This window comes from Aegilops tauschii, chromosome 4 (assembly GCF_002575655.3).
Source record: "Aegilops tauschii subsp. strangulata cultivar AL8/78 chromosome 4, Aet v6.0, whole genome shotgun sequence".
NCBI classification, from domain to species: domain Eukaryota; kingdom Viridiplantae; phylum Streptophyta; class Magnoliopsida; order Poales; family Poaceae; genus Aegilops; species Aegilops tauschii.
Genome location: NC_053038.3, coordinates 85,182,498 through 85,208,846, shown reverse-complemented (window position 1 = coordinate 85,208,846; position 26,349 = coordinate 85,182,498). Strand labels below are relative to the sequence as shown.

The 26,349-nt window shown below is 42.1% G+C and overlaps 1 protein-coding gene across 1 annotated transcript in view; it reads left to right on the top strand.

Moving 5' to 3' along the window:
• Positions 1–8,040, top strand: part of LOC109758279 (uncharacterized) — a 90,676-nt gene extending 82,636 nt beyond the window's left edge. Inside the window, exons 2-6 of the mRNA XM_045227557.1 lie at positions 5,892–6,268; positions 6,982–7,134; positions 7,208–7,290; positions 7,404–7,603; positions 8,035–8,040. Of these exons, the coding sequence (XP_045083492.1) occupies positions 5,892–6,268; positions 6,982–7,134; positions 7,208–7,290; positions 7,404–7,603; positions 8,035–8,040 (819 nt within the window). The remainder of the gene's footprint in view (positions 1–5,891; positions 6,269–6,981; positions 7,135–7,207; positions 7,291–7,403; positions 7,604–8,034) is intronic.
• The last annotated feature ends 18,309 nt before the right edge of the window (positions 8,041–26,349 follow it).

Genomic DNA, 26,349 nt, shown 5'->3' with positions numbered 1-26,349 from the left:
TACATCATACGGTGAGCCAAAGCACCACATAGTTCTTTCAGGAAAAAGGGACATCGTGGGAGTGGAGGGCAAGATAGACATGTCTAAAGATTATGAAAAGTTTCATGAAATTCCTCCCTTCAAAGTCAAGGCTGACCCAAGCATCCTGATAAACGATGAAGATTATCCATGGTTACCGCGCAATAAGCAAAGGACACAGGCGAAGAAAAAGTGAAGACTTTCTCTCCACAACTATTATGATGATACCATGCCAACTTTCAACCTTTTCGTAGTTCAATTGAAATGCCTGTTGTAACAGACGAGTTTCTGTATGAAACCCTGATATCTCGAAATAGATTGTCAGTTTTGTACACGAAGTGCATCCAATTTTTGCCGTAACCCTCTCAACTTTCTTGCACATGCTATGTGGATGAAATGATGATACCATGCCAACTTTCAACCTTTTTAGAGTTCATTTGAACTGCTTTTCAATTTCAGGGTCTTATAACTCAAAATAATCAGTAAATGCATGAAAAATAACAAATGAAGTCAGAAAGGGTTGAAAATTGATGATGTGGCTTTGAATGGTGCATTTTGAACACACAAAAAGTCTGGAGTTCAACTAAGTAAAAAATCCCTTTGTAACAGACGAATTTCCGTATGGAACCCTGATATCTCGAAACAGATTGTCCGTTTTGTACATGAAGTGCATCCAGTTTTTGCCGTAACCCTCTCAACTTTTTTGCACATGCTATGTGAATGAAATGATGATACCATGCCAACTTTCAACCTTTTCAGAGTTCATTTGAACTGCTTTTCAATTTCAGGGTCTTATAGCTCAAAATAATCAGTAAATGCATGAAACATAACAAATAAAGTCAGAAATGGTTGAAAATTGATTATGTGGCTTTGAATGTTGCATTTTGAACACACAAAAAGTCTGGAGTTCAACTAAGTTCAAAAAAATGAAATCCCTTTGTAACAGACGAGTTTCCGTATGAAACCCTGATATCTCGAAATAGATTGTCCGTTTTGTACATGAACTGTATCAATTTTTTGCCGTAACCCTATCAACTTTCTTGCACATGCTATGTGGATGAAATTATGATACCATGCCAACTTTCAACCTTTTCAGAGTTCATTTGAACTGCTTTTCAATTTCAGGGTATAATAGCTCAAAATAATCAGTAAATGCATGAAAAATAACAAATGAAGTCAGAAAGGGTTGAAAATTGATGATCTGGCTTTGAATGGTGCATTTTGAACACACACAAAGTCTGGAGTTCAACTAAGTTCAAAAAAATGAGATCCCTTTGTAATAGACGAGTTTCCGTATGTAATCCTGATACTTCGAAAGAGATTGTCCGTTTTGTACACGAAGTGCATCCAGTTTTTGCCGTAACCCACTCAACTTTCTTGCACATGCTATGTGGATGAAATGATGATACCATGCCAACTTTCAACCATTTTAGAGTTCATTTGAAATGCTTTTCAATTTCAGTGTCTTATAGCTCAAAATAATAAGTAAATGCATGAAAAATAACAAATGAAGTCAGAAAGGGTTGAAAATTGATGATGTGGATTTGAATGGTGCATTTTGAACACACAAAAAGTCAGGAGTTCAAATAAGTTTTAAAAAATGAAATCCCTTTGTAACAAACGAGTTTCCGTATGAAATCCTGATACTTCAAAAGAGATTGTCCGTTTTGTACACAAAGTGCATCCAGTTTTTGCCGTAACCCCTCAACTTTCTTGAACATGCTATGTGGATGAAATGATGATACCATGCCAACTTTCAAACTTTTGAGAGTTCATTTGAAATGCTTTTCAATTTCAGGGTCTCATAGCTCAAAATAATCAGTAAATGCATGAAAAATAACGAATGAAGTCAGAAAGGGTTGAAAATTGATGATGTGGCTTTGAATGGTGCATTTCGAACACACAAAAGGTCAGGAGTTCAAATAAGTTTTAAAAAATGAAATCCCTTTGTAACAGACGAGTTTCCGTATGAAATCCTGATACATCGAAAGAGATTGTCCGTTTTGTACACGAAGTGCATCCAGTTTTTGCCGTAACCCTCTCAACTTTCTTGCACATGCTATGTGGATGAAATGATGATACCATGCCAACTTCCAACCTTTTTAGAGTTCATTATAACTTATTTTCAATTTCAGGGTCTTATACCTCAAAATAATCAGCAAATGCATGAAAAATAACAAATGAAGTCAGAAAGGGTTGAAAATTGATGATCTGGCTTTGAATGGTGCATTTTGAACACACACAAAGTCTGGAGTTCAACTAAGTTCAAAAAAATGAGATCCCTTTGTAATAGACGAGTTTCCGTATGTAATCTTGATACTTCGAAAGAGATTGTCTGCTTTGTACACGAAGTGCATCCAGTTTTTGCCGTAACCCACTCAACTTTCTTGCACATGCTATGTGGATGAAATGATGATACCATGCCAACTTTCAACCTTTTTAGAGTTCATTTGAAATGCTTTTCAATTTCAGTGTCTTATAGCTCAAAATAATAAGTAAATGCATGAAAAATAACAAATGAAGTCAGAAAGGGTTGAAAATTGATGATGTGGCTTTGAATGGTGCATTTTGAACACACAAAAAGTCAGGAGTTCAAATAAGTTTTAAAAAATGAAATCCCTTTATAACAGACGAGTTTCCGTATGAAATCCTGATACTTCGAAAGAGATTGTCCATTTTGTCCACGAAGTGCATCCAGTTTTTGCCGTAACCCTCTCAACCTTCTTGCACATGCTATGTGGATGAAATGATGATACCATGCCAACTTTCAACCTTTTTAGAGTTCATTTGAACCGCTTTTCAATTTCAGGGTCTTATAGCTCAAAATAATCAGTAAATGCGTGAAAAATAACAAATGAAGTCAGAAAGGGTTGAAAATTTATGATCTGGCTTTGAATGGTGCATTTCGAACACACAAAAGGTCAGGAGTTCAAATAAGTTTTAAAAAATGAAATCCCTTTGTAACAGACGAGTTTCCGTATGAAATCCTGATACATCGAAAGAGATTGTCCGTTTTGTACACGAAGTGCATCCAGTTTTTGCCGTAACCCTCTCAACTTTCTTGCACATGCTATGTGGATGAAATGATGATACCATGCCAACTTCCAACCTTTTTAGAGTTCATTATAACTTATTTTCAATTTCAGGGTCTTATACCTCAAAATAATCAGCAAATGCATGAAAAATAACAAATGAAGTCAGAAAGGGTTAAAAATTGATGATCTGGCTTTGAATGGTGCATTTTGAACACACACAAAGTCTGGAGTTCAACTAAGTTCAAAAAAATGAGATCCCTTTGTAATAGACGAGTTTCCGTATGTAATCTTGATACTTCGAAAGAGATTGTCTGCTTTGTACACGAAGTGTATCCAGTTTTTGCCGTAACCCACTCAACTTTCTTGCACATGCTATGTGGATGAAATGATGATACCATGCCAACTTTCAACCTTTTTAGAGTTCATTTGAAATGCTTTTCAATTTCAGTGTCTTATAGCTCATAATAATAAGTAAATGCATAAAAATAACAAATGAAGTCAGAAAGGGTTGAAAATTGATGATGTGGCTTTGAATGGTGCATTTTGAACACACAAAAAGTCAGGAGTTCAAATAAGTTTTAAAAAATGAAATCCCTTTATAACAGACGAGTTTCCGTATGAAATCCTGATACTTCGAAAGAGATTGTCCATTTTGTCCACGAAGTGCATCCAGTTTTTGCCGTAACCCTCTCAACTTTCTTGCACATGCTATGTGGATGAAATGATGATACCATGCCAACTTTCAACCTTTTTAGAGTTCATTTGAACCGCTTTTCAATTTCAGGGTCTTATAGCTCAAAATAATCAGTAAATGCGTGAAAAATAACAAATGAAGTCAGAAAGGGTTGAAAATTTATGATCTGGCTTTGAATGGTGCATTTTGAACACACACAAAGTCTGGAGTTCAACTAAGTTCAAAAAAAGAAGATCCCTTTGTAATAGACGAGTTTCCGTATGTAATCTTGATACTTCAAAAGTGATTGTCCGTTTTGTACACGAAGTGCATCCAGTTTTTGCCCTAACCCACTCAACTTTCTTGCACATGCTATGTGGATGAAATGATGATACCCTGCAAACTTTCAACCTTTTTAGAGTTCATTTGAAATGCTTTTCAATTTCAGTGTCTTATAGCTCAAAATAATAAGTAAATGCATGAAAAATAACAAATGAAGTCGGAAAGGGTTGAAAATTGATGATGTGGCTTTGAATGGTGCATTTTGAACACACAAAAAGTCAGGAGTTCAAATAAGTTTTAAAAAATGAAATCCCTTTGTAACAAACGAGTTTCCGTATGAAATCCTGATACTTCAAAAGAGATTGTCCATTTTGTACACGAAGTGCATCCAGTTTTTGCCGTAACGCCTCAACTTTCTTGCACATGCTATGTGGATGAAATGATGATACCGTGCCAACTTTCAACCTTTTGAGAGTTCATTTGAAATGCTTTTCAATTTCAGGGTCTCATAGCTCAAAATAATCAGTAAATGCACGAAAAATAACAAATGAAGTCGGAAAGGGTTGAAAATTGATGATGTGGCTTTGAATGGTGCATTTCGAACACACAAAAAGTCAGGAGTTCAAATAAGTTTTAAAAAATGAAATCCCTTTGTAACAGACGAGTTTCCGTATGAAACCCTGATATCTCGAAATAGATTGTCCGTTTTGTACACGAATTATATCCATTTTTTGCCGTAACCCTCTCAACTTTCATGCACATGCTATGTGGATGAAATTATGATACCATGCCAACTTTCAACCTTTTCAGAGTTCATTTGAAATGCTTTTCAATTTCAGGGTCTTATAGCTCAAAATAATCAGTAAAAATTGAAAAAAAACAAATGAAGTCAGAAAGGGATGAAAATTGATGATGTAAGTAGAAACCAAATAAAATAAACTTTAATAAAATATATAAGTAGAAACAAAATAAAATAATATAAACTTTAATAACATAAATAAAATTTATGGACCTAAAATTACCAAAGTATTTTCTATTCAAAATATTATAAGCAAAAAGAATTTTCCTGAAATAAATAAAATAGCAACAGTAAGTATTTTGTTGTAAGTAGAAACAAAGTAAAATAAATAAAGCAAAAAAGAAAGAAAAATACTGGGAAAATTAAAAAAATGCCACCTACTGGGCCACCACGCCCTGAATACAACTAGAAACCCATACATGGGCCAGGATTCAGGCCCGCAGAAGGCCCAGTAGGCCCACAGGCATAGCAGTGCGAGATTAGGCCCAGAGGCCTGCAGTTCAGAGGAGTTCAATAGAGATGGCGGGGCAGGGCTTATAAACAGGTCCTGCCGCTCCTCGGCTAGCGAGGTGGGACTAAACATCCCACCGCACCGCGGCTTTGGCAGGCGCAGGACATTGGTCCCGGTTGGTGCCACGAACCGGGACCAATCACTACTGGAATCAGCTAATTTGCCATCTGCCAGCTCTTTGCCGTCTGCTAGCGGATGGCAAAGAAGGTCTTTGCCATCAGCTACCCAAAAGCAGACGGCAAAGAAATGGCAGACGGCAAAACAGGCCTTTGCCATCAGTCACTTCTTTGCCGTCAGCTGGCGGAAGGCAAAGAATCTTTGCCATCAGCTGGCGGACGGCAAAGAATCTTTGCCGTCAGCTGGCGGACGGCAAAGAGAGAGGTGGCCCCCCACTAACGAGCCGTTTACGAAAAAAAAAACGCCCCCTCTTTGCCGTCTGCTAGCAGACGGCAAAGAGACAAAACAGCGGACGGCAAACCAGATCCACACCCACCGCGCGTTATCTCTTCTCTCCCTCTCTCCCCCCGCCCGTTATCTCTTCTCTCCCTCTCTCCCCTCCCCGACGCCCACCAGATCCGCACCCACCGCCGCCCCCGCCGCTCCTCGCTCCGCTGCCTCCTCTCCTCGCCGGCCGTCTCCGCGGCCTGCCTCCTCTTCGGCCTCGCCGGGTTCCTCGCCGCCGCGGTCTCCCTCTCCCGGGCGCCCGCCGAGGCCCCGCGGGGCTGCTGCCCGGACTCCTCGCACCCGCTCTCCGTCTCCGTCGCCTGGGACCGGCGCCCCGGGGATGCCGCGGGCGGCGCCACCGACCTCCCGGCGGGCCTCGCCACCGGATCGCGCGGCAGGCACAAGGTCATGGCCTTCGTCGGGATCTTCACCGGGTTCGGCTCCGTCGGCCGCCGCCGCGCGCTCAGGCGGACGTGGCTCCCCTCCGATCGGCAGGGTCTCCTTCGGTTAGTTGTCGTTGGTACCACAACTTCCTGGTTCATGTTCGCTTGTGTTGCTCGAGATCTAGCTTTAGTGCTGAACTGTTGATCTGGTCGGTTGCCTAACATTCCGTTTGTCCATTTCTGTGATCTAGATTTTGACTGCGGCGTATTCAAATCATCCTGTGGCTATTATAATTCTCAGTCAGTAACATAAGTCATTGCTGGTCACTTGAATTTTAAGATCGATAGCTAGCTCATTCATTCATTCATATGGAAAGTTCACCCTGTCGATCATATGGATATTGGATTCATTTGTTTCTATGTTTGCTCCTTGAGTTTGATTGTGAGTTATCTACTGTGGCATCAGACTTGCTAATTCTTAGGCATTGGTGGTTCTCTTAGACATAACTCCTACGAGTTTGCGATATACTCATGATTTTAGCGGAATCACTCTAGAAGAACGTATTGATCCTTTTGAATTGCTGCACTCTTCTCACTACTACTGATAAATAGTGATTAATTAGTTTCTTTCCTGAGTTCGAAGAATGATGCATGAAGTTGGACAATCTATTGTTCTGTACAGGGAATTTGTACATTTGCTTCTAGAGTTCTAGTGGTAAACGTGCCCAAGTTCTGTTGCTTGATGATTGTCACAACTATTTTTTATTTTGGTTTCTATCCAGTGATGATGTCGCTTAAGTGCTCTTGCAATTCTCATCATGTTCACTTTAGTGCAGGTTGGAGGAAGCTACTGGTCTGGCATTCAGATTTGTGATCGGCAAAAGCAATGACAAGTCTAAGATGGCAGCTCTTGAAAGAGAGGTTGAAGAATATGATGATTTTGTGCTTTTAGATCTTGAGGAGGAGTATAGCAAGCTTCCATACAAAACGTAAACAGTATAGCTAGTATCATATCATTATGTTATCTCTTCATATGGGAACTGATTTGATCTTATGTTTTAGGTTAGCATTCTTTAAGGCTGCCTATGCGTTGTTCGATTCTGATTTCTATGTTAAAGCTGATGATGACATTTACTTGAGACCAGGTGAGCAAGAAACTGACAACATCCAAGATATATGCTCTCGGTGGCTTTGACCAACATATACTAATTTTCTTTTTGTAAGGTTGGCACTTTCATCATCAATTTCTAACCTGCAGATAGACTCTCCTTGCTCTTGGCCAAGGAACGTACACATACACAAACATACATTGGATGCATGAAGAAGGGGCCTGTTTTTACTGATCCCAAATTGAAATGGTTAGTTTCTTGTTTTCATTTTTCACCTAACACTTTTCCTTGTGAAGGATGTCTAACTCTAAGAAGCAATACATGCTGTTACATGCTAAATATATGGAAAGTACTCCCTCTGTTCGGAAATACTTGTTGGAGGAATGGATGTCTCTAGATGTATTTTAATATTGCAAAACCTGAACCAAAAGTGATTTTTTTCTACGGCATAACAGTAGTGCATCAAAACTGTAGTCTTATGGTCTCACAAGTATTTGTGTTAAGATTCGTAATAGTTATCTGAAACCAAAATGGTTGGCATTGTCTGGTGGGCAAGGAGTGATGCCGTCAGTGATCCTTGTTTCACCTATCATAGGAGATATGGAAGCAGTGGAGCTCACATGGATTGGTCTAGTGGGCAACATTTGCCATAAGGGCCTATTTTTTCCCCATGTTCAGCGCTGATAACTGTATTTGCGAACGCTCACCTGGGCAATTATACTGTGTAGCACTCGTCGCTGCCTGCTTATTGTTTTGATTGTTCTCTTTTGATGAACGCAGGTATGAGCACAGTCCTTCCTACTTGGATCAGAATACTTCCTTCATGCATATGGGCCTATTTATGCTTTATCAGCTGATGTGGTGGCAAGCTTAGTTGCTCTGAGAAACAACAGGTAAATATTCTAAAACTCGCCAAACTGTACCAGTAAATATTATTTTTTGGGTCTTAGCATGCCAACTAGTACCAAGATTTTTTTGCCACATGTTAGTGACACATGAATGGCACTTCACAACTTGAATGTGCCGTGGTTGTGGTTGTGGGATGTGCCGTGGCGCGGTGGTGCTGGATGTGCCCACGTCGCCGGCGGTGCTGGATGTGCCGTGGCGCGGTGGTGCTGGATGTGCCCACGTCGCCGGCGGTGCTGGATGTGTCGTGGCGCGGTGGTGCCCCTGGGTGGCGCCTCCATGCTGCGGTGCCCCTGGCTGGCGCCTTCGTGCCCGTGCTCTCACTGGTGCCGCCGTTGTGGTGCTCTCTGGCAAGCTCCGGCTTGTTGTGGTGGTGTTGGTTGTGATGCTGGTCACACCATAGTGATGGTGTGGCTGCATCCTACTTTGGCTACAACTCCTTTTGGTGAGCTTCTCCTTGCTCCCCTCCTGATCTCTCTAATGCATAGCTCTAGATCTTGATCTTGTGGGATGTGAGGCTCTATTAGCTGTGGTTAGCTGTTGTAGATGAGCATCAACTTGTATTGGAGCTCTCTGTGATGGATTCTTGCTGTGTCAGGGTTTTGGTCAGTGACCATCTATGTGTATTTGTGAAGTATATATACTCCTGTACTGCTCTGTTCTGTTTAGTTGATCCTGGAGTTGTTACTTTGGTCAGTTACTTTACTCATGAACGGATACTCACTTGTTCTTAGTTATTTTACTTCTAATACTGATATGAACAGATACCACTTGGTTTGGCTATTCCTATTTGTCTCTTTCTAATAGCCTATGAACAGATGCTATACTTGGTTTTGGCTGTTACTTTCCTAGTTTTCTACTGATAAGACAGATACTACATCTGATTTGGGCAGTGATGCCGGTCTGAGCCCCCCTCTCTTAGGCTTAATTTACATGTGACTATCCCTGTGCTGTGATGAACTAGCCCTGGCACTTCCAGGCTGTCTGAGCACATAATCCCTCAAGTATACCTTGAGGTCTTCTGTAGCTCTCCTTAATAGTTATCTCTTCTAAGCTGCTGGTGGTTGGATGTGTTGGGACTTGGTCTGGTTGGCTGATTATCTTGATCTCAAGTACTGGCTCCTAGGGCATTGCATTTCACCAAGTGAAATGCTACATTTCTACTCCTAACCCATTCTCTCTTTCTTAGTGTTTTTGTTATGCAGGTTGGAAGAAAAGAAGAAGATCCGGAGAAGATCTTAGTAATAAGATAGTTTTTAAGGAAAATAGATATTTAGTTTTAGATCATTCCTTGTAATATTTGTTGGATATGTGTTCATGGATATGTGTTGGATATATATGTGTTCATGACTATATATTGGTAACATGTGTTGGATATATATGTGTTCATGAGTATTGGTAATATGTGTTGGATATGCTATATTGGTCATATATATATGTGTTTGATTTTCTGTGAAAATGAATTGATATAAGAAGAAACAGAATTAATGCCTATTTGGTCTCTTTGCCATCTGCCAACAGATGGCAAAGAGCCTGCAGCCTTTGCTGTCAGCTGGCGGACGGCAAAGGCTGCCGTTAGCCACCTAACGGACACTAACACTACTCATTTTGCCGTCCGCTTCTTTGCCGTCCGCGGCAGACGGCAAAGGCGCCTTTGCCGTCAGCCGCCGAAAGCAGACGGCAAAGTAAGTCTTTGCCGTAGCCTACTTTGCCGGAGCCTTTTGCCGTCCGCGGCTGACGGCAAAGGCCTTTGTCGTCCGCCGTTCATGCCTTTGCCGTCCGCCGTGGCAGACGGCAAAGTAGCTGATTCCTGTAGTGAATGCACACCTTTGTTCCCAGTTCGGGACACCAACCCGAACCAATTTCCCCCCTTTATTCCCGGTTGGTGCCACCAACCGGGACCAAAGGCCTCTGCTTCCCGCCCTTTGGGCTGCTGAAAAGAGACCTTTGGTCCCGGTTGGTGGCACCAACCGCTGAAAAGAGACCTTTGGTCCCGGTTGGTGGCACCAATCGAGACTAATGGTGGCGTTGGTCCCGGTTGGTGCGACGAACCGGGACCAAAGCCTTTCCTATATAAGAAACACTTGGCAAAAATTCAGAATTTCATCGCCAGTTGCCCCCGACGACGCCGACCTCCTCAACGCCGCCAGGCTGCCCCGCCGCCGTCGCCGTCGCCCGTGCCGACGCCGACGCCGCCCGCCCCCCTGAGCCCACGCCGACGCCGTCCGCCGCCCACGCCGTCGCCCTCTGCCACCCCTGAGCGCGCCCGGCCACGCCCCTGTGCCACGACCCGCCCCCACCGTCGCCGTCGTCGTCGGCCACGCCCCTGCCCCAGCCCGCGCCCCCACCGTGGCCATCGTCGACGCCCTCGCCGCCCCCGCCATCGCCCTCGCCGGCCGCCCCCGATGTGAGCCGCCGCCACGGCTCTGTTCAGTGCTTTTTTCATATAATGTGTATTATTTTTTTGTTCATTGCGTTTTTTTGTTTGTATGAATAATGTGGTAGCTATATGATGAATAGATGTGGCTATGTATGTATGAATATAACGTTCATAGCATTTTTTGTTTATATATGTTTTTCATATATGTATTAATTTTTTATTTAGGTTGTTGGTAGATATCAATTTTAGGTTAGTGCATTTTAGGTTTGTGTAGAGGAAAAAGTAAAATTAGTAAGTACTACTTGATTTTAGGTCAGTGCTTAGTAGTTGAACTAGTTAATTTAATAAAACTACTTTATTTTACTATATATAGAAGTAGTTTATTTTTAGTAAGTACTACTTTATTTTATTTATAGTAAGTGCTTAATAGTTGAACTAGTTGATTTAATAAAACTACTTTATTTTACTATATATAGAAGTAGTTTATTTTTAGTAAGTACTACTTTATTTTATTTATAGTAAGTGCTTAATAGTTGAACTAGTTGATTTAATAAAACTACTTTATTTTACTATATATAGAAGTAGTTTATTTTTAGTAAGTACTACTTTATTTTATTTATAGTAAGTGCTTAGTAGTTGAACTAGTTGATTTAATAAAATTACTTTATTTTACTATATATAGAAGTAGTTTATTTTTAGCAAGAAAATTAATAGAACTAGTTTATTTTTTTAGTTCAAGCAATTATTCCCGCATCAACGTCGACGATGCCTATCTCGCATCCTCGTCGTCGACTCGGCGGAGGAGGCCGGCTTGATCAGAGGGGCCATGTCCGGGACTGGGCTCCGGCGGGCTGGTATTGGGAGGTGCTACCTTCCGGGGGGAGTAGGTTGGTGAGGAGCCAGCCCGTCGTTGACCCGATCCTTGTTTGGTGGCGGTCGCGTGGGCCAGTGACGGTGCCGAGGCTTCCGGACACCGCGGAGGTGGTATGTTACCGTGTCAGCGAGGAGGACGAGCACGTCCGTCGCTACATGGTTGCGTTGGTGGGCAGGTTCGACAATACCTGGCAGGTTCTTCAGGGATCTCACTGGAGCTATGATCCTGTGATGGTTCCTTCTCTTTGGGTGTCCACCGCCCGCGCCGATACCCGTCGGGCGCTACGGTTCTAGCTGTATTAGCGATGCTATATGTATGATAGTATTCGAGGTGCATTAGTGATAATATTCGACGATGTCCGGACGCAAGAGATGATGCAGTTTTTCTTATAATTGAATGCATGCTAATTTGAGTACTACTTTATTTTACGATTTGATTTTGGTTATTGAATGCTCAAATTGGAAAAGTACTCCTACTTCGAATCCTAAAATTGCAGAGCACTATGCAAGGCGTATGCATTTGATTAGTTGATAGCTTATAGGGTTTTTGTTTTTGCAGAAATCTAGGAGCCCCTCCATCATCCCCGCCGTCGTCCCCGTCACCGACCCCCCTCCGAGCTCGAGGTGAGACCAGCCAAATCTCCATGCCAATATGAGTCCTATAAGATATTTTTAAATGTTTTTGCTCATATATTCAACCATTGAAATGTATTGGCCATCAAGTTTGAATGCTCATATGATGTAGATAAAAACATGTATATTTCCGTTCCAGCAAATTTCAGGCGCTCGATATGTCCTTTTTTAGAAAGATAATTAAACGATATTTTGGGTTGACTTTAAGTATGTCGAATCTCCACCATATATGAGAGGACGAAGAATCCCGACTATTGTCATGGGGGTAGCTTTTCCTTCGTTCCCGTGTGCTAGACAATTTGGTGTAATGCACTCGGGAACGAAAGGAGGAGCTACCATCACCGACGGTCGCAATGTCAGAGAGGAATCAGTGAGGGAGAGTCTCCACATATATATATATATATATATATATATATATATATATATATATATATATATATATATATATATATGAGTATATATATATATATATATGAGAGGACAAAGAATCCCGACTATTGTCGTGGGGGTAGCTTCTCCTTCATTCCCGTGTGCTAGACAACTTGGTGTAATGCACTCGGGGATGAAAGGAGGAGCTACCATCACCAACGGTCGAATATGTACACCACGTGAGCTGATAGTTTTCAAGAAAAGACTCGACAGACCGATAATCAACCCGTGTTGAATAATAATGATCTAATTTATATTTTTAGTACATATATTTAATTGTACAAGTTTAATATTTGAATTATGAACATAGGAAATGTCGTACTCGGATGACGAAAGTCTCCCGGTGGAGTGCGACTGGTGCCACGACGACTGAGGTCTGTGCGACATGCCTCACCTAGACGAAGGTCCGCGCTTCAGCATTAAGCTGGAGAAGACCTTCGATGTTGAAACGGTACGCAACGACGACAAGTGTTATTTTTTCGTAATTAAGCACGATTTCAACTATTTCAACGTGTAATTTTCATCTTTTACAATTCGACTAGCTTATCCCATGCCATGCAAGACGCTATGTCTTGGAGAGGATGGGTTTTGAAGATCATGAAAGTATGGAAACAAAGAAAATTCACCTAAGGACCCATCATGATATGGATTTTGAAGTAAATCTGTATAATTCTGAGAGCGTAACCCATTTTAGTTGCAAAAATTGGGAAGCATTTTGCAAGATGTATGATTTTGATGAGGGTATGCTTGTCACCATGGATCTTGGTGATCCTCACATCGACCAAGACAATATGGACATTTGGGTCCTTGTTGATACGCCTCCAATTCTACCGCTATGTGAGTTTCTCAAACATAGTTATTAACTAATTTATATTGTTCATTTCAAAATAGTTGACAGCTTATTTCCATTGACAGCTTATTTTGATTGTTCAAACAATGTGCGGAACATGGTAGACAAAACCTACTACACCGATGGCTCTGAGTTAACTTATAAGGAGAAAAATCATGTGGTCGCATTTTGTACTGATCTTGAGAATTACAATATCTATTGTAAAACTCCTCCACATTATGGTCAATACGTGCCACTAGTGCATGTGTTGAACTAGGGTAACATCCATGGAGATGCCATGGTAAGATTTTTTTAGTATTACGACATTCGTGCATCTTTTGCATAAATTCTTTTAAAACTTAACTACATTGCAAACTACGAAGTTATTACTATATGTTTTTCGACAGGAAATCCCGAATGATTGTGTGCCTCATCTTATGTATCAGAGTGGTCGCCTAGATGTTTTGAACATACATCCAAGTCATCCTACGAATCTCAATTGTCCATACCGGATTTCTAAAAGAAGTGGAGACATGAAAATCAAGGAATGGAAAAAATGTATGGACATTCGTAAGGAGGTTCTTGGAAGCAAAAGGAAGCGAAGCGCAAGAACTGGAGACAGGATGATCTCCATTCTCGATAATGGAGAGTCAGGGTCTATATTGTTTTATGATATTTTACCTTAAAGAGGGTATTTTGGTCCTACCTAATAATGATGATCTTGTGCCTAGAACAATTAAGTAGGTTTGGTTCGATGACTATCAGGATGATGATCGTATGACTTGTTATTAATAACGAGTAGAAGTTGTATGATGATGATTAGTAGGACTTATTATTATGATGAGGCATGATGCGGGCATGAAGAGTTATTATATATCAGTGGGTGAAATGAACATGGATTGGATTGAAGTGAAGGCAACATGCATGTGGTGCATGTCGAAAGTAGTACTAATCCAAACTTGATCAAGTTAGGATTAGTATTACTTTCGACATGCACCACATGTTGCCTTCACTTTAATCTAAGCCATGTTTAGGCATAGCAGTAGCATTGGTAAAACAAGCACGAAAATAAGAGAGGACACTTCTCTCTGTTAGCTAGCTAACACACCCTAAATTACCCCCTAAACCACCCCCTTTCAGAAGAAAAAACAAAAACCTCAGCTCGTGCCAGCTGCTGACGCGTGGATGCCTATTGGTCCCGGTTGGTGCCACCAACCCGAACCAAAGGCCCTCCTGCCTTGGCTCGCCGCAGCGGCCACGTGGAGGCCCATCTGTCCCGGTTCATGTAAGAAACGGGACTAAAGGCCAAGGGCATTAGTAATGACACTTTAGTCCCGGTCCAAAAACCGGACAAATGGGCCTTACCAACCGGGACAATAAGCCCTTTTTTACTAGTGTGGAAAGAGGGGTTCAATACGAAGATTTTGGCGTTGGTTTCACTGGATTTGGACGAAAGGTTGAAAAGTTGCGAGGGTTTGAAGATCAGGGGCTAATCTGTGATAAAAATAATCGCGGATAGGTCCCTGGCGAAAAAAACAGAAAAAGAAAAATCTATTGGACGAACGTCCGCTAACAGAGACAAACGAACGAATTCGTTCGTTATAAGAACTAAACGAACAAATGTTCGCAGAATAGATCTAAACCGAAGAAAAACAAAGAAAACCGATATATAAAAAACCTAGTTAGATCTAGGGTTTACCGAAATAAACCGAAGAAAACCGGACAAAAACCGGTCGGCGGCGACGGATCCGAATGGCGGTGGGGCGGCGGCATTGGTGTGGGGCGGCGGCTCCGGCGCGGGCGGCCGCGCGGCAGCGGCGGGTGGCAGCAGCGGCGACGCAAGAAGCGGTTGCGGCTAACTGCGGCGCCGCCGTGCGGCTTGGGAGGCGGCGGTGGCTGCGGGTCTGGGGTGGGGAAGAGAGGCGGCGGGGGCGGCGGTTTATAAGAGGGAGCGGGGCAAGGCGGCTTGGGGAAGTGGGCAAGGCGGCGGGGCGGCGTGGCCGAGCCGGACTCGACGTCCATGGGGCGGCGGGGCTCAGCTGGAGGAAGGCGGCGGGGCTGAGGCGGGCCTGCCTGTTCGGCTGGGCCGTTGGCCCAGTCGAGCGGAAAACTTTATTTTAATAATAAATTCTACCGAGGAAAATCCTAATAAAATAAAAATACAAATTCTAAAAAATGCCAAAAATAATTTTCACCATCTAAATAAAATATTTAGAACAAAGTGAACATTTTTCTGGCCTAAAAATGCAATTTTGCAAAATGCATATTTTTCTAATTCAAATAAAATCTTGAATAAAATCCAAATAAAAATATTTATTTGATTTTAAAATTTTTCCTCCAGTATTTCTCTCTTTTTTGAAGAAGTCATATTATATTCTCTCTTTTATTTTAATATCGAAAATATTTCGGAGAGAAAAAATATTAAAACCAAAATGATCCTCTTTTCAAATTTGAGAAAAATACAAATATGAAAATAAATGAAATCCCCCAACTCTCTCTGCAGGTCCTTGAGTTCCTTAGGATTTCTAGGATCACCTATGTATGCATATGATGACCTATGTATAACATCCAAATTGAAAATTGGGATGTTACATGGATTTACTAGAATTTAAAAACCAGGCATCTCAATGTTTTGCCGGCAATCAACGGTGCCCTGGTGTTTGAAATTCATTCCCATTTCTTGCATGGGACCTAAGCATGCACCTAAGGACATAGATTTTATTTTTCAACCAATTTATATGCACTGGAGCATGCGCATGTAGTTCAAATTTTAATTATGCACATAAATGCATTGAAAACTCAGTTAATGCATGAAAATGTCCAAACGAACCCCAAAAAATCACAAAAATTCACACGACACTCCTGTTGTTCTATGTTGACATGAGGAAAAACTTGAAAGCAATAAGAGGCAATGGATGTCGTTTCGTCCCCAAAGGTGGGACGTTCCCTACCGAAAACCATCATGCTTGTTGTGAGAAGCTCCGGTTTGTGAGAAGCATATACCCAAACCTGCCCCAAATGGGACAAAATTTGTACCACGGCATGTTGATGCCGCTCCATGATAGCATGCCAAGTTTCATGAATTTCAGATGAGTCTTGGATTTACTAGAATTTAAAAACCAGGCATCTCACTATGTTGCCGGCAATCAACGGTGCCCTCGTGTTTGAAATTCATTCCCATTTCTTGCATGGGACCTAAGCATACACCCAAGGACACAGGTTTGATTTTTCAACGAATTTATATGCACTGGAGCATGCGCATGTAGTTGAATTCGAATTATGCACATAAATGCATTGAAAACTCAGTTAATGCATAAAAATGTCCAAACGAACCCCGAAAAATCACAAAAATTCACACAACACTCCTGTTGTTCTATGCTGACACGCCATAAAATACCTCCCACTAAAACTCAAGGGACCAGCTCGGCACTGGTTGAACAGCCTGCCCGAAAACACCATTGGCAGCTGGGAGGACCTGGAAGACGCCTTCCGCGATAACTTCCAAGGTACATACGTCCGACCCCCGGATGCTGATGACCTAAGTCACATAGTCCAACAGCCTGGAGAGTCAGCCAGGAAATTCTGGACTAGGTTCCTAACTAAAAAGAACCAGATCATCGGCTGTCCGGATGCCGAAACCCTAGCGGCCTTTAAACACAGCATCCGCGACGAATGGCTCGCCCGACACCTCGGCCAGGAAAAGCCGAAGTCCATGACAGCCCTCACGGCACTCATGACCCGCTTTTGCGCGGGTGAAGATAGCTGGCTAGCCCGTAGCACTAACAATGCAAGCGAACCTGGCACCTCTGAAGCCAGAAATAGCAACGGCAAGCCCCTACGCAACAGAGACAAGCGTTGAAACAGCGATAACAATACCGATGACACGGCGGTCAACGCCGAATTCAGTGGCTCCAAGTCCGGCCAGCGAAAAAAGCCATTCAACAGGAACAACCCGGGCTCATCCAGCTTGGACCGCATACTCGATCGTCCATGCCAGATACACGGCACCCCTGACAAACCAGCCAATCACACCAAGAAAAGTTGTTGGGTTTTTAAATAGGCCGGCAAGTTAAATGCCGAGAACAAGGAGAAGGGGTCGCCAAGCGAGGACGAGGATGAAGAGCCTCAACCTGCTCTATCAGGATACAGTGTGCAAAATGGGAATCGATCCATCAAGGATCAAGCCCACAAAAACTACCTTTAAAGGAGTTATACCATGTGTAGAGGCCCACTGCACGGGCTCAATCACATTGGAGGTCGTCTTTGGATCCCCGGACAACTTCCGAAGCGAAGAGTTGATCTTCGACATCGTCCCCTTGTGCAGTGGCTATCACGCACTGCTCGGACGAACCGCATTAGCTCGGTTCAATGCGGTACCGCACTATGCTTATCTCAAGCTCAAGATGCCTGGACCACGCGGCGTCATAACAGTCAATGGAAACATGGAGCACTCCCTCCGTACCGAGGAGCACACCGCGGCCCTGGCAACGGAAGTACAGAGCGGCCTTTTAAGGCAGAATTTTAATTCAGCGGCCAAGCTCCCGGACACTGTCAAACGAGTCTGGACTACTCCGCGGCATGACAATCTGGCTCATCAGGAGCTAGACTTGCAATTCGACTTCCATCTCAGTCCCGACCAAGTGGCGGCATACGTACCGCGCGTACGTAACTATGCACTGAAAATACCATAGGCAGAGACGGAGGCATAACTAGACTGTGGTGCACAATACGGCTCGACCTTCCCCGGACACACATACATTCACTTTTCTTTTTTATCCTTTTCAGGTTTCTTTTCCACAGGCCTCTCGCGGCGGCCTGCTCAGCGGTCCTTCCGAAGGACGGATACACCAAGGCAGCAAGTAGCATAGACGCGTGGGGGATTTCTATATGTCTTTCTCGATGGTCATTCTACCTGTTTCCAGGACCCACACGCAAGCTCCCCCCTCGATCTTGGCATGTCAAATAGCCCGGGTGCTTATCGCACTATTTGTACAAATACGCTTTGACGTATTAATCTAATTATAATGAGAACTGTTTGCGGCCCAACTTATGTGGCACTAGCTTACAATTTCATTTTATTTCGTCATTCTTATCGATGGCACACGTACACTCTGGTACGCTTTAATACGCCAGGGGCTTCATTGCGCTCCCTACTATGGCAACAAAGTCCGAACACTTTTATAGTACAGTTCGGCACCCCGAAATCAGCATTATATGCATTGGCTCCGAATCATGTCTTTGGTCAATAGTTGGGATGCCTGGCTCCTGTGCTTACTACCTTACGTTCCGCTCTATCGGCTAGGGTAGTAAAGGGAGAATGATGTCTACTACGCAACCTTCTTATAGACGTTGTTGGGCCTCCAAGTGCAGAGGTTTGTAGGACAGTAGCAAATTTCCCTCAAGTGGATGACCTAAGGTTTATCAATCCGTGGGAGGCGTAGGTTGAAGATGGTCTCTCTCAAACAACCCTGCAACCAAATAACAAAGAGTCTCTTGTGTCCCCAACACACCCAATACAATGGTAAATTGTATAGGTGCACTAGTTCGGCAAAGAGATGGTGATACAAGTGCAATATGGATGATAGATATAGGTTTTTGTAATCTGAAAATATAAAAACAGCAAGGTAGCAAGCAATAAAAGTGAGCGTCAACGGTATTGCAATGCTAGGAAACAAGGCCTAGGGTTCATACTTGCACTAGTGCAAGTTCTCTCAACAATAATAACATAATTGGATCATATAAATATCCCTCAAATTGCAACAAAGAGTCACTCCAAAGCCACTAATAGAGGAGAACAAACGAAGAGATTATGGTAGGGTACGAAACCACCTCAAAGTTATTCTTTCGGATCAATCTATCATAGAATTCGTACTAGAATAACACCTTAAGACACAAATCAACCAAAACCCTAATGTCACCTAGATACTCCAATGTCACCTCAAGTATCTGTGGGTATGATTATACGATATGCATCACACAATCTCAGATTCATCTATTCAAACCAACACAAAGTACTTCAAAGAGTGCCCCAAAGTTTCTACCGGAGAGTCAAGACGAAAACGTGTGCCAACCCCTATGCATAGGTTCATGGGCGGAACCTGCAAGTTGATCCCCAAAACATACATCAAGTGGATCACGTGATATCCCATTGTCATCACAGATACGCACATGCAAGACATACATCAAGTGTTCTCAAATCCTTAAAGACTCAATCCGCTAAGATAACTTCAAAGGGAAAACTCAATACATTACAAGAGAGTAGAGGGGGAGAAACATCATAAGATCCAACTATAATAGCCAAGCTCGCGATACTTCAAGATCGTATCACCTCAAGAACACGAGAGAGAGATCAAACACATAGCTACTGGTACATACGCTCAGCCCCGAGGGTGAACTACTCCCTCCTTGTCATGGAGAGTGCCGGGATGATGAAGATGGCCACCGGTGAGGGATCCCCCCTCCGGCAGGGTGCCGGAACAGGGTCCCGATTGGTTTTTGGTGGCTACAGAGGCTTGCGGCGGTGGAACTCCCGATCTATTCTGCTCCCCGAAGGTTTTAGGGTATATGGGAATATATAGGCGAAAGAAGTCGGTAAGGGGAGCCACGAGGGGCCCACGAGTGTGGAGGGCGCGCCCCCTGCCTCGTGCTCTCCTCGTTGATCCCCTGACGTGCACTCCATGTCTCCTATATTGCTTTCTTTCCAAAAATAACTTTTCCGAAGGTTTCATTCCGTTTGGACTCCGTTTGATATTCCTTTTCTGCGAAACACTGAAACAAGGGAAAAAACAGAAACTGGCACTGGGCTCTGGGTCAATAGGTTAGTCCCAAAAGTAATATAAAAGTGCATAGTAAAGCCCATTAAACATCCAAGATGGATAACATAATAGCATGAATACTTCATAAATTATAGATACGTTGGAGTCGTATCAGCATCCCCAAGCTTAATTCCTGCTCGTCCTCGAGTAGGTAAATGATAAAAGAAATAATTTATGAAGTGTCAATGCTAGTAGGTGCATAAGTTTGATCAAAGATAATTTCAATCACCTTTTCCAGCATCATTATATGTCATAACAGTAGTTCAACTCATAGAACTTTTCATGATCAAGTAACAAACTATTCACATGTTAAAGTATAGATCATAAACTTTCTTGAAAACTAACAAACGGTTCTCAGTCATCAAACAATTGCAATTCATCTTATTTACAGGAAGAGTCTATGTCAGAGCTTTGATTTAGCAAACTCCACATATTCAACTATCATATAGTCTTCCATAATTGCTACCACTCAAAGCATATTTTTAGAACAAATAGCATCCATCGAACACAGAGAAAGATAGGGGCTTAATGTTTCGCCTCCCAACTTATTTATCATATAGATAATTGTCAACAATAATAATTCATGATCAAATATATTTGAATGGCCATATATGCTTAGATCTTTCTCCACCACATGATGCTTGCCAACTAAAAAGTAGGTTGGAATGAGAAGGAATACTACTAACTCTTGCATAAAAGTAAAAGATAGGCCCTTCGCAGAGGGAAGCAGAGATTTGCAGAGGTGCCAGAGCTCGAAGCAAAAACAGAGATGAAAATAATTTTGAGAGGTATGCTTTCATTGTCAACATAACGACCAAGAGTTCCCAATATCTTCCATACTAGATACATCATAGGCGGTTCCCACGCAGAAAGGTAAAGTTTTTACTCCCCCTCCACCAACATTCACACTCCACGGCTTGTCCGAAACAACAGGTGCCGTCCAACTATCAACATTCCTGGGGGAGTTTTGTTTAAATTATTTGCGAATTTGTTTTTGATCTTTTGATCATAGGACTGGGCATCCCAGTTACCAGCCATTTTCTCGTGAATGATGAGCGGAGTCCACCCATCGTGAGAATAACCCACCTAGCATGGAAGATACTGACAGCCCCTAGTCGCTACATGAGCGATTCGGACATACAAAACAGATTATTATTTGAAGGTTTAGAGTTTGGCACATGCAAATTTACTTGGAACGGCAGGTAAATACCGCATATAGGTAGATATGGTGGACACTCATGGAAGAAACTTGGTTCAAGGAATTTGGATGCATAAGCAGTATTCCCGCTTAGTACAGATATTTTCGCTAGCAAAGGATTCTAAATAGCAAGCACCACATGTTAGAGGATCCATAACAATATAACATCTATACAAATATACCCAAGCATAACTCATTATGTTGTCTTCCTTGTCCAACTTCAACTAATTTCCTCAGGTTTGAAAATAATTAATGGGGCTCATAATCATAGAAGATGTCCAAGATAGTATATTTATATGTGAAATCTCTCTTCCTTCAATATTCTTTCATGAATTTTTCAAGTGACCAATACAATGTTTGCTAACCTTTAATAAATTTACCACCTCTACTTCTTATATGTGAAGGCATTACTCCCCACGGGAAAGGCATATGAAACATATATAATTTCAGATTTATGACATTCAAATCATTCAACCATTTACTCATAGGATATAAGTGAAGCACACGAGTAAATGACAAACTGCTCCAAAAAGATATAAGTGAAGATCAATGAGTAGTTAAATAATTATGTAGCTATGTGAAGACTCTCTCTCATTTAAGAATTTCATATCTTGGTATTTTATTCATACAGCAAGCAAAACTAAATAAAATAAAATGACGCTCCAAGCAAAACACATATCATGTGGTGAATAAAAATATAGCTCCAAGTAAAGTTACCGATGAACGAAGACGAAAGAGGGGGTGCCATCCGGGGCATCCCCAAGCTTAGGATTTTGGTTGTCCTTGAATATTACCTTGGGGTGCCTTGGGCATCCCCAAGCTTAGGCTCTTGCCACTCCTTATTCCATAGTCCATCGAATCTTTACCCAAAACTATAAAACTTCACAACACAAAACTTAACAGAAGATCTCGTGAGCTCCGTTAGCAAAAGAAAACTAAACACCACTTCAAGGTACTGTAATGAACTCATTATTTATCTGTATTGGTGTTAAATATACTTTATACCAACTTCTCTATGGTTTATAAACTATTTTACTAGCCAAAGATTCATCAAAATAAGCAAACAACACACGAAAAACAGAATCTGTCAAAAACAGAACAGTCTATAGTAATCTGTAACTAACATATACTTTTGTAACTCCAAAAATTCTGAAATAAATTGGTGGACCTGAGGAATTTATCTAGTAATCATCTTCAAAAAGAATCAACTAAATAACTCTCCAGTAAAAAGTTTTACTTATCTCGTGAGCGCTAAAGTTTCTGTTTTTTACAGCATGATCATAAAGACTTCACCCAAGTCTTCCCAAAGGTTCTACTTGGCACAAACACTAATTAAAACATAAAACCACATCTAACCAGAGGCTATATAGATTATTTATTACTAAACAGTACTAAAACGCAAGAAACTAAAAATAAAATTGGGTTGCCTCCCAACAAGCGCTAATGTTTAACGCCCCTATCTAGGCATGATGATTTCAATTATGCTCACATAAAAGATAAGAATTGAAACATAAAGAGAGCATCATGAATAATATGACTAGCACATTTAAGTCTAACCCACTTCCTATGCATAGGGATTTTGTGAGCAAACAACTTATGGGAACAATAATCAACTAGCATAGGAAGGCAAAACAAGCATAACTTTAAAATTTTAAGCACATAGAGAGGAAACTTGATATTATTGCAATTCCTACAAGCATATATTCCTCCCTCATAATAATTTTCAGTAGCATCATGAATAAATTCAACAATATAACCAGCACCTAAAGCATTCTTTTCATGATCTACAAGCATAGAAAATTTACTACTCTCCACATAAGCAAAATTCTTCTCATGAATAATAGTGGGAGCAAACTCAACAAAATAACTATCATGTGATTGAAAATTAAGATTGAGATGACAAGTTTCATGGTTATCATTATTCTTTAAAGCATACGTGTCATTGCAATAATCATCATAGATAGGAGGCATGCTTTCATCATAGTAAATTTGCTCATCAAAGCTTGGGGGGCAAAAAATATCATCTTCATCAAACATAGCTTCCCCAAGCTTGTGGCTTTGCATATCATGAGCATCATGGGTATTCAAAGAATTCATACTAACAACATTGCATCCATGCTCATCATTCAGGATTTAGTGCCAAACATTTTAATGCATTCTTCTTCTAACACTTTGGCACAATTTTCCTTTCCATCATACTCACGAAAGATATTAAAAAGATGAAGCGTATGAGGCAAACTCAATTCCATTTTTTTGTAGTTTTATTTTATAAACTAAACTAGTAATAAAACAAGAAACTAAAAGATTCGATTGCAAGATCTAAAGATATACCTTCAAGCACTCACCTCCCCGGCAACGGCGCTAGAAAAGAGCTTAGTTGACGGGGTGTGAGTGCCGCTTACCTAGCCTCCTCGGCAACGGCGCCAGAAAAGAGCTTGATGTCTACTACGCAACCTTCTTCTTGTAGACATTATTGGGCCTCCAACTGCAGAGGTTTGAAGGACAGTAGCAAATTTCCCTCAAGTGGATGACCTAAGGTTTATCAATCCGTGGGAGGCGTAGGTTGAAGATGGTCTCTCTCAAACAACCCTGCAACCAAATAACAAAGAGTCTCTTGTGTCCCCAACACACCCAATACAATGGTAAATTGTATAGGTGCACTAGTTCGGCGAAGAGATGGTGGTACAAGTGCAATATGGATGACAGATATAGGTTTTTGTAATCTGAAAATATAAAAACAGCAAGGTAGTAAGCGATAAAAGTGAGCGTAAACATTATTGCAATGCTAGGAAACAAGGCCTAGTGTTCATAATTTCACTAGTGCAAGTTCTCTCAACAATAATAACATAATTGGATCATATAAATATCCCTCAACATGCAACAAAGAGTCACTCCAAAGCGACTAATAGCGGAGAACAAACGAAGAGATTATGGTAGGGTACGAAACCACCTCAAAGTTATTCTTTTGGATCAATCTATCATAGAGTTCGTACTAGAATAACACCTTAAGACACAAATCAACCAAAACCCTAATGTCACCTAGATACTCCAACGTCACCTCAAGTATCCGTGGGTATGATTATACGATATGCATCACATAATCTCAGATTCATCTATTCAAACCAACACAAAGTACTTCAAAGAGTGCCCCAAAGTTTCTACCGGAGAGTCAAGACGAAAACATGTGCCAACCCCTATGCATAGGTTCATGGGCGGAACCCACAAGTTGATCACCAAAACATACATCAAATGGATCACGTGATATCCCATTGTCACTACAGATACGCACATGCAAGACATACATCAAGTGTTCTCAAATCCTTAAAGACTCAATCCGATAAGATAACTTCAAAGGGAAAACTCAATCCATTACAAGAGAGTAGAGGGGGAGAAACATCATAAGATCCAACTATAATAGCAAAGCTCACGATACATCAAGATCGTATCACCTCAAGAACAAGAGAGAGAGAGAGAGAGAGAGATCAAACACATAGCTACTGGTACATACCCTCAGCCCCGAGGGTGAACTACTCCCTCCTCGTCATGGAGAGTGCCAGGATGATGATGATGGCCACCGGTGAGGGATCCCCCCTCCGGCAGGGTGCCGGAACAGGGTCCCGATTGGTTTTTGGTGGCTACAGATGCTTGCGGCGGCGGAACTCCCGATCTATTCTGCTCCCCGAAGGTTTTAGGGTATATGGGAATATATAGGCGAAAGAAGTCGGTAAGGGGAGCCACGAGGGGCCCACGAGGGTGGAGGGCGCGCCCAGGGTGGGTGGGCGCACCCCCTGCCTCGTGCTCTCCTCGTTGATCCCCTGACATGCACTCCAAGTCTCCTGTATTGCTTTCTTACCAAAAATAACTTTTCCAAAGGTTTCATTCCGTTTGGACTCCATTTGATATTCCTTTTCTGCGAAACACTGAAACAAGGGAAAAAACAGAAACTGGCACTGGGCTCTGGGTCAATAGGTTAGTCCCAAAAGTAATATAAAAGTGCATAGAAAAGCCCATTAAACATCCAAGATGGATAATATAATAGCATGAATACTTCATAAATTATAGATACTTTGGAGACGTATCAGAGAACTACTGCGATTGTGTTTCTGGTTTATCCGAGCAAACACCTCAGTAGAAAAAGCCGAAAACTGACTGTCATGATGTGGCGAGAGTTGGTCAGCTATTCGGAGGTTCAAAATATTTTGCGATTTTCTCCGCCTTGTGCGCGGATCGGCCTTCACCCGATCAGGTGTTTACACCACCCTAGTCTGGATTACATACCAACCAGGGGCTATGCCTATATTTTTTATTTTTTCAAACTCCTATGGCTAAGTGATGGTGATAAAGCCAAATAGTCTGATTGCCTAGTTCGTTGCGCTAAACACCTCCTTCAAGGACCAAACTTTTGGATCAAGAGTGTTCAGATTCCATCCCGAACACCCCCGTACTACCTACGTGGGGGCTGAAGCCGACGACTGGCCAATTCTCAGATTTAACAAAACGGCCGCACAGGAGGTAAAATTTTAAATAATAACAAGCAATATATTGCATATCAGCTTTGTTTCACCATACAGGGCAGGATAACATGAATGTATTCATTCAAAAATAATGTCCTTAGCACATTGCTCCGCTACAGTACGGGATCCCTCCAGGACATCGTCAAAATACCGCTCGGGCGTGCGGTGCTCCTTGCCAGCGGGCGGTCCCTCGGTTGCGAGCTTGCTGGCATTCATCTTCGCCCACTGCACCTTGACACGGGCGAAGGCCATCCGCGCACCCTCGATGCAGACCGACCGCTTGATGACGTCAAGCCAGGGGTAGGCATTGACCAGCCGCTTCACGAGCCCTAAGTAACTGCTGGGTATGGCTTCGGCAGGCCACAGCCGGATTATCAAATCCTTCATGGCTAGTTCGGCCAACCTATGCAATTCGACCATCTGTTTTAGCTGGTCGCTAAAGGGCACCAGATGTTCTGGTGCAAGGTATTGCAACCAGAACAGCTTCTCCATTGAGCTCCCCTCTTCGGCTCGGAAGA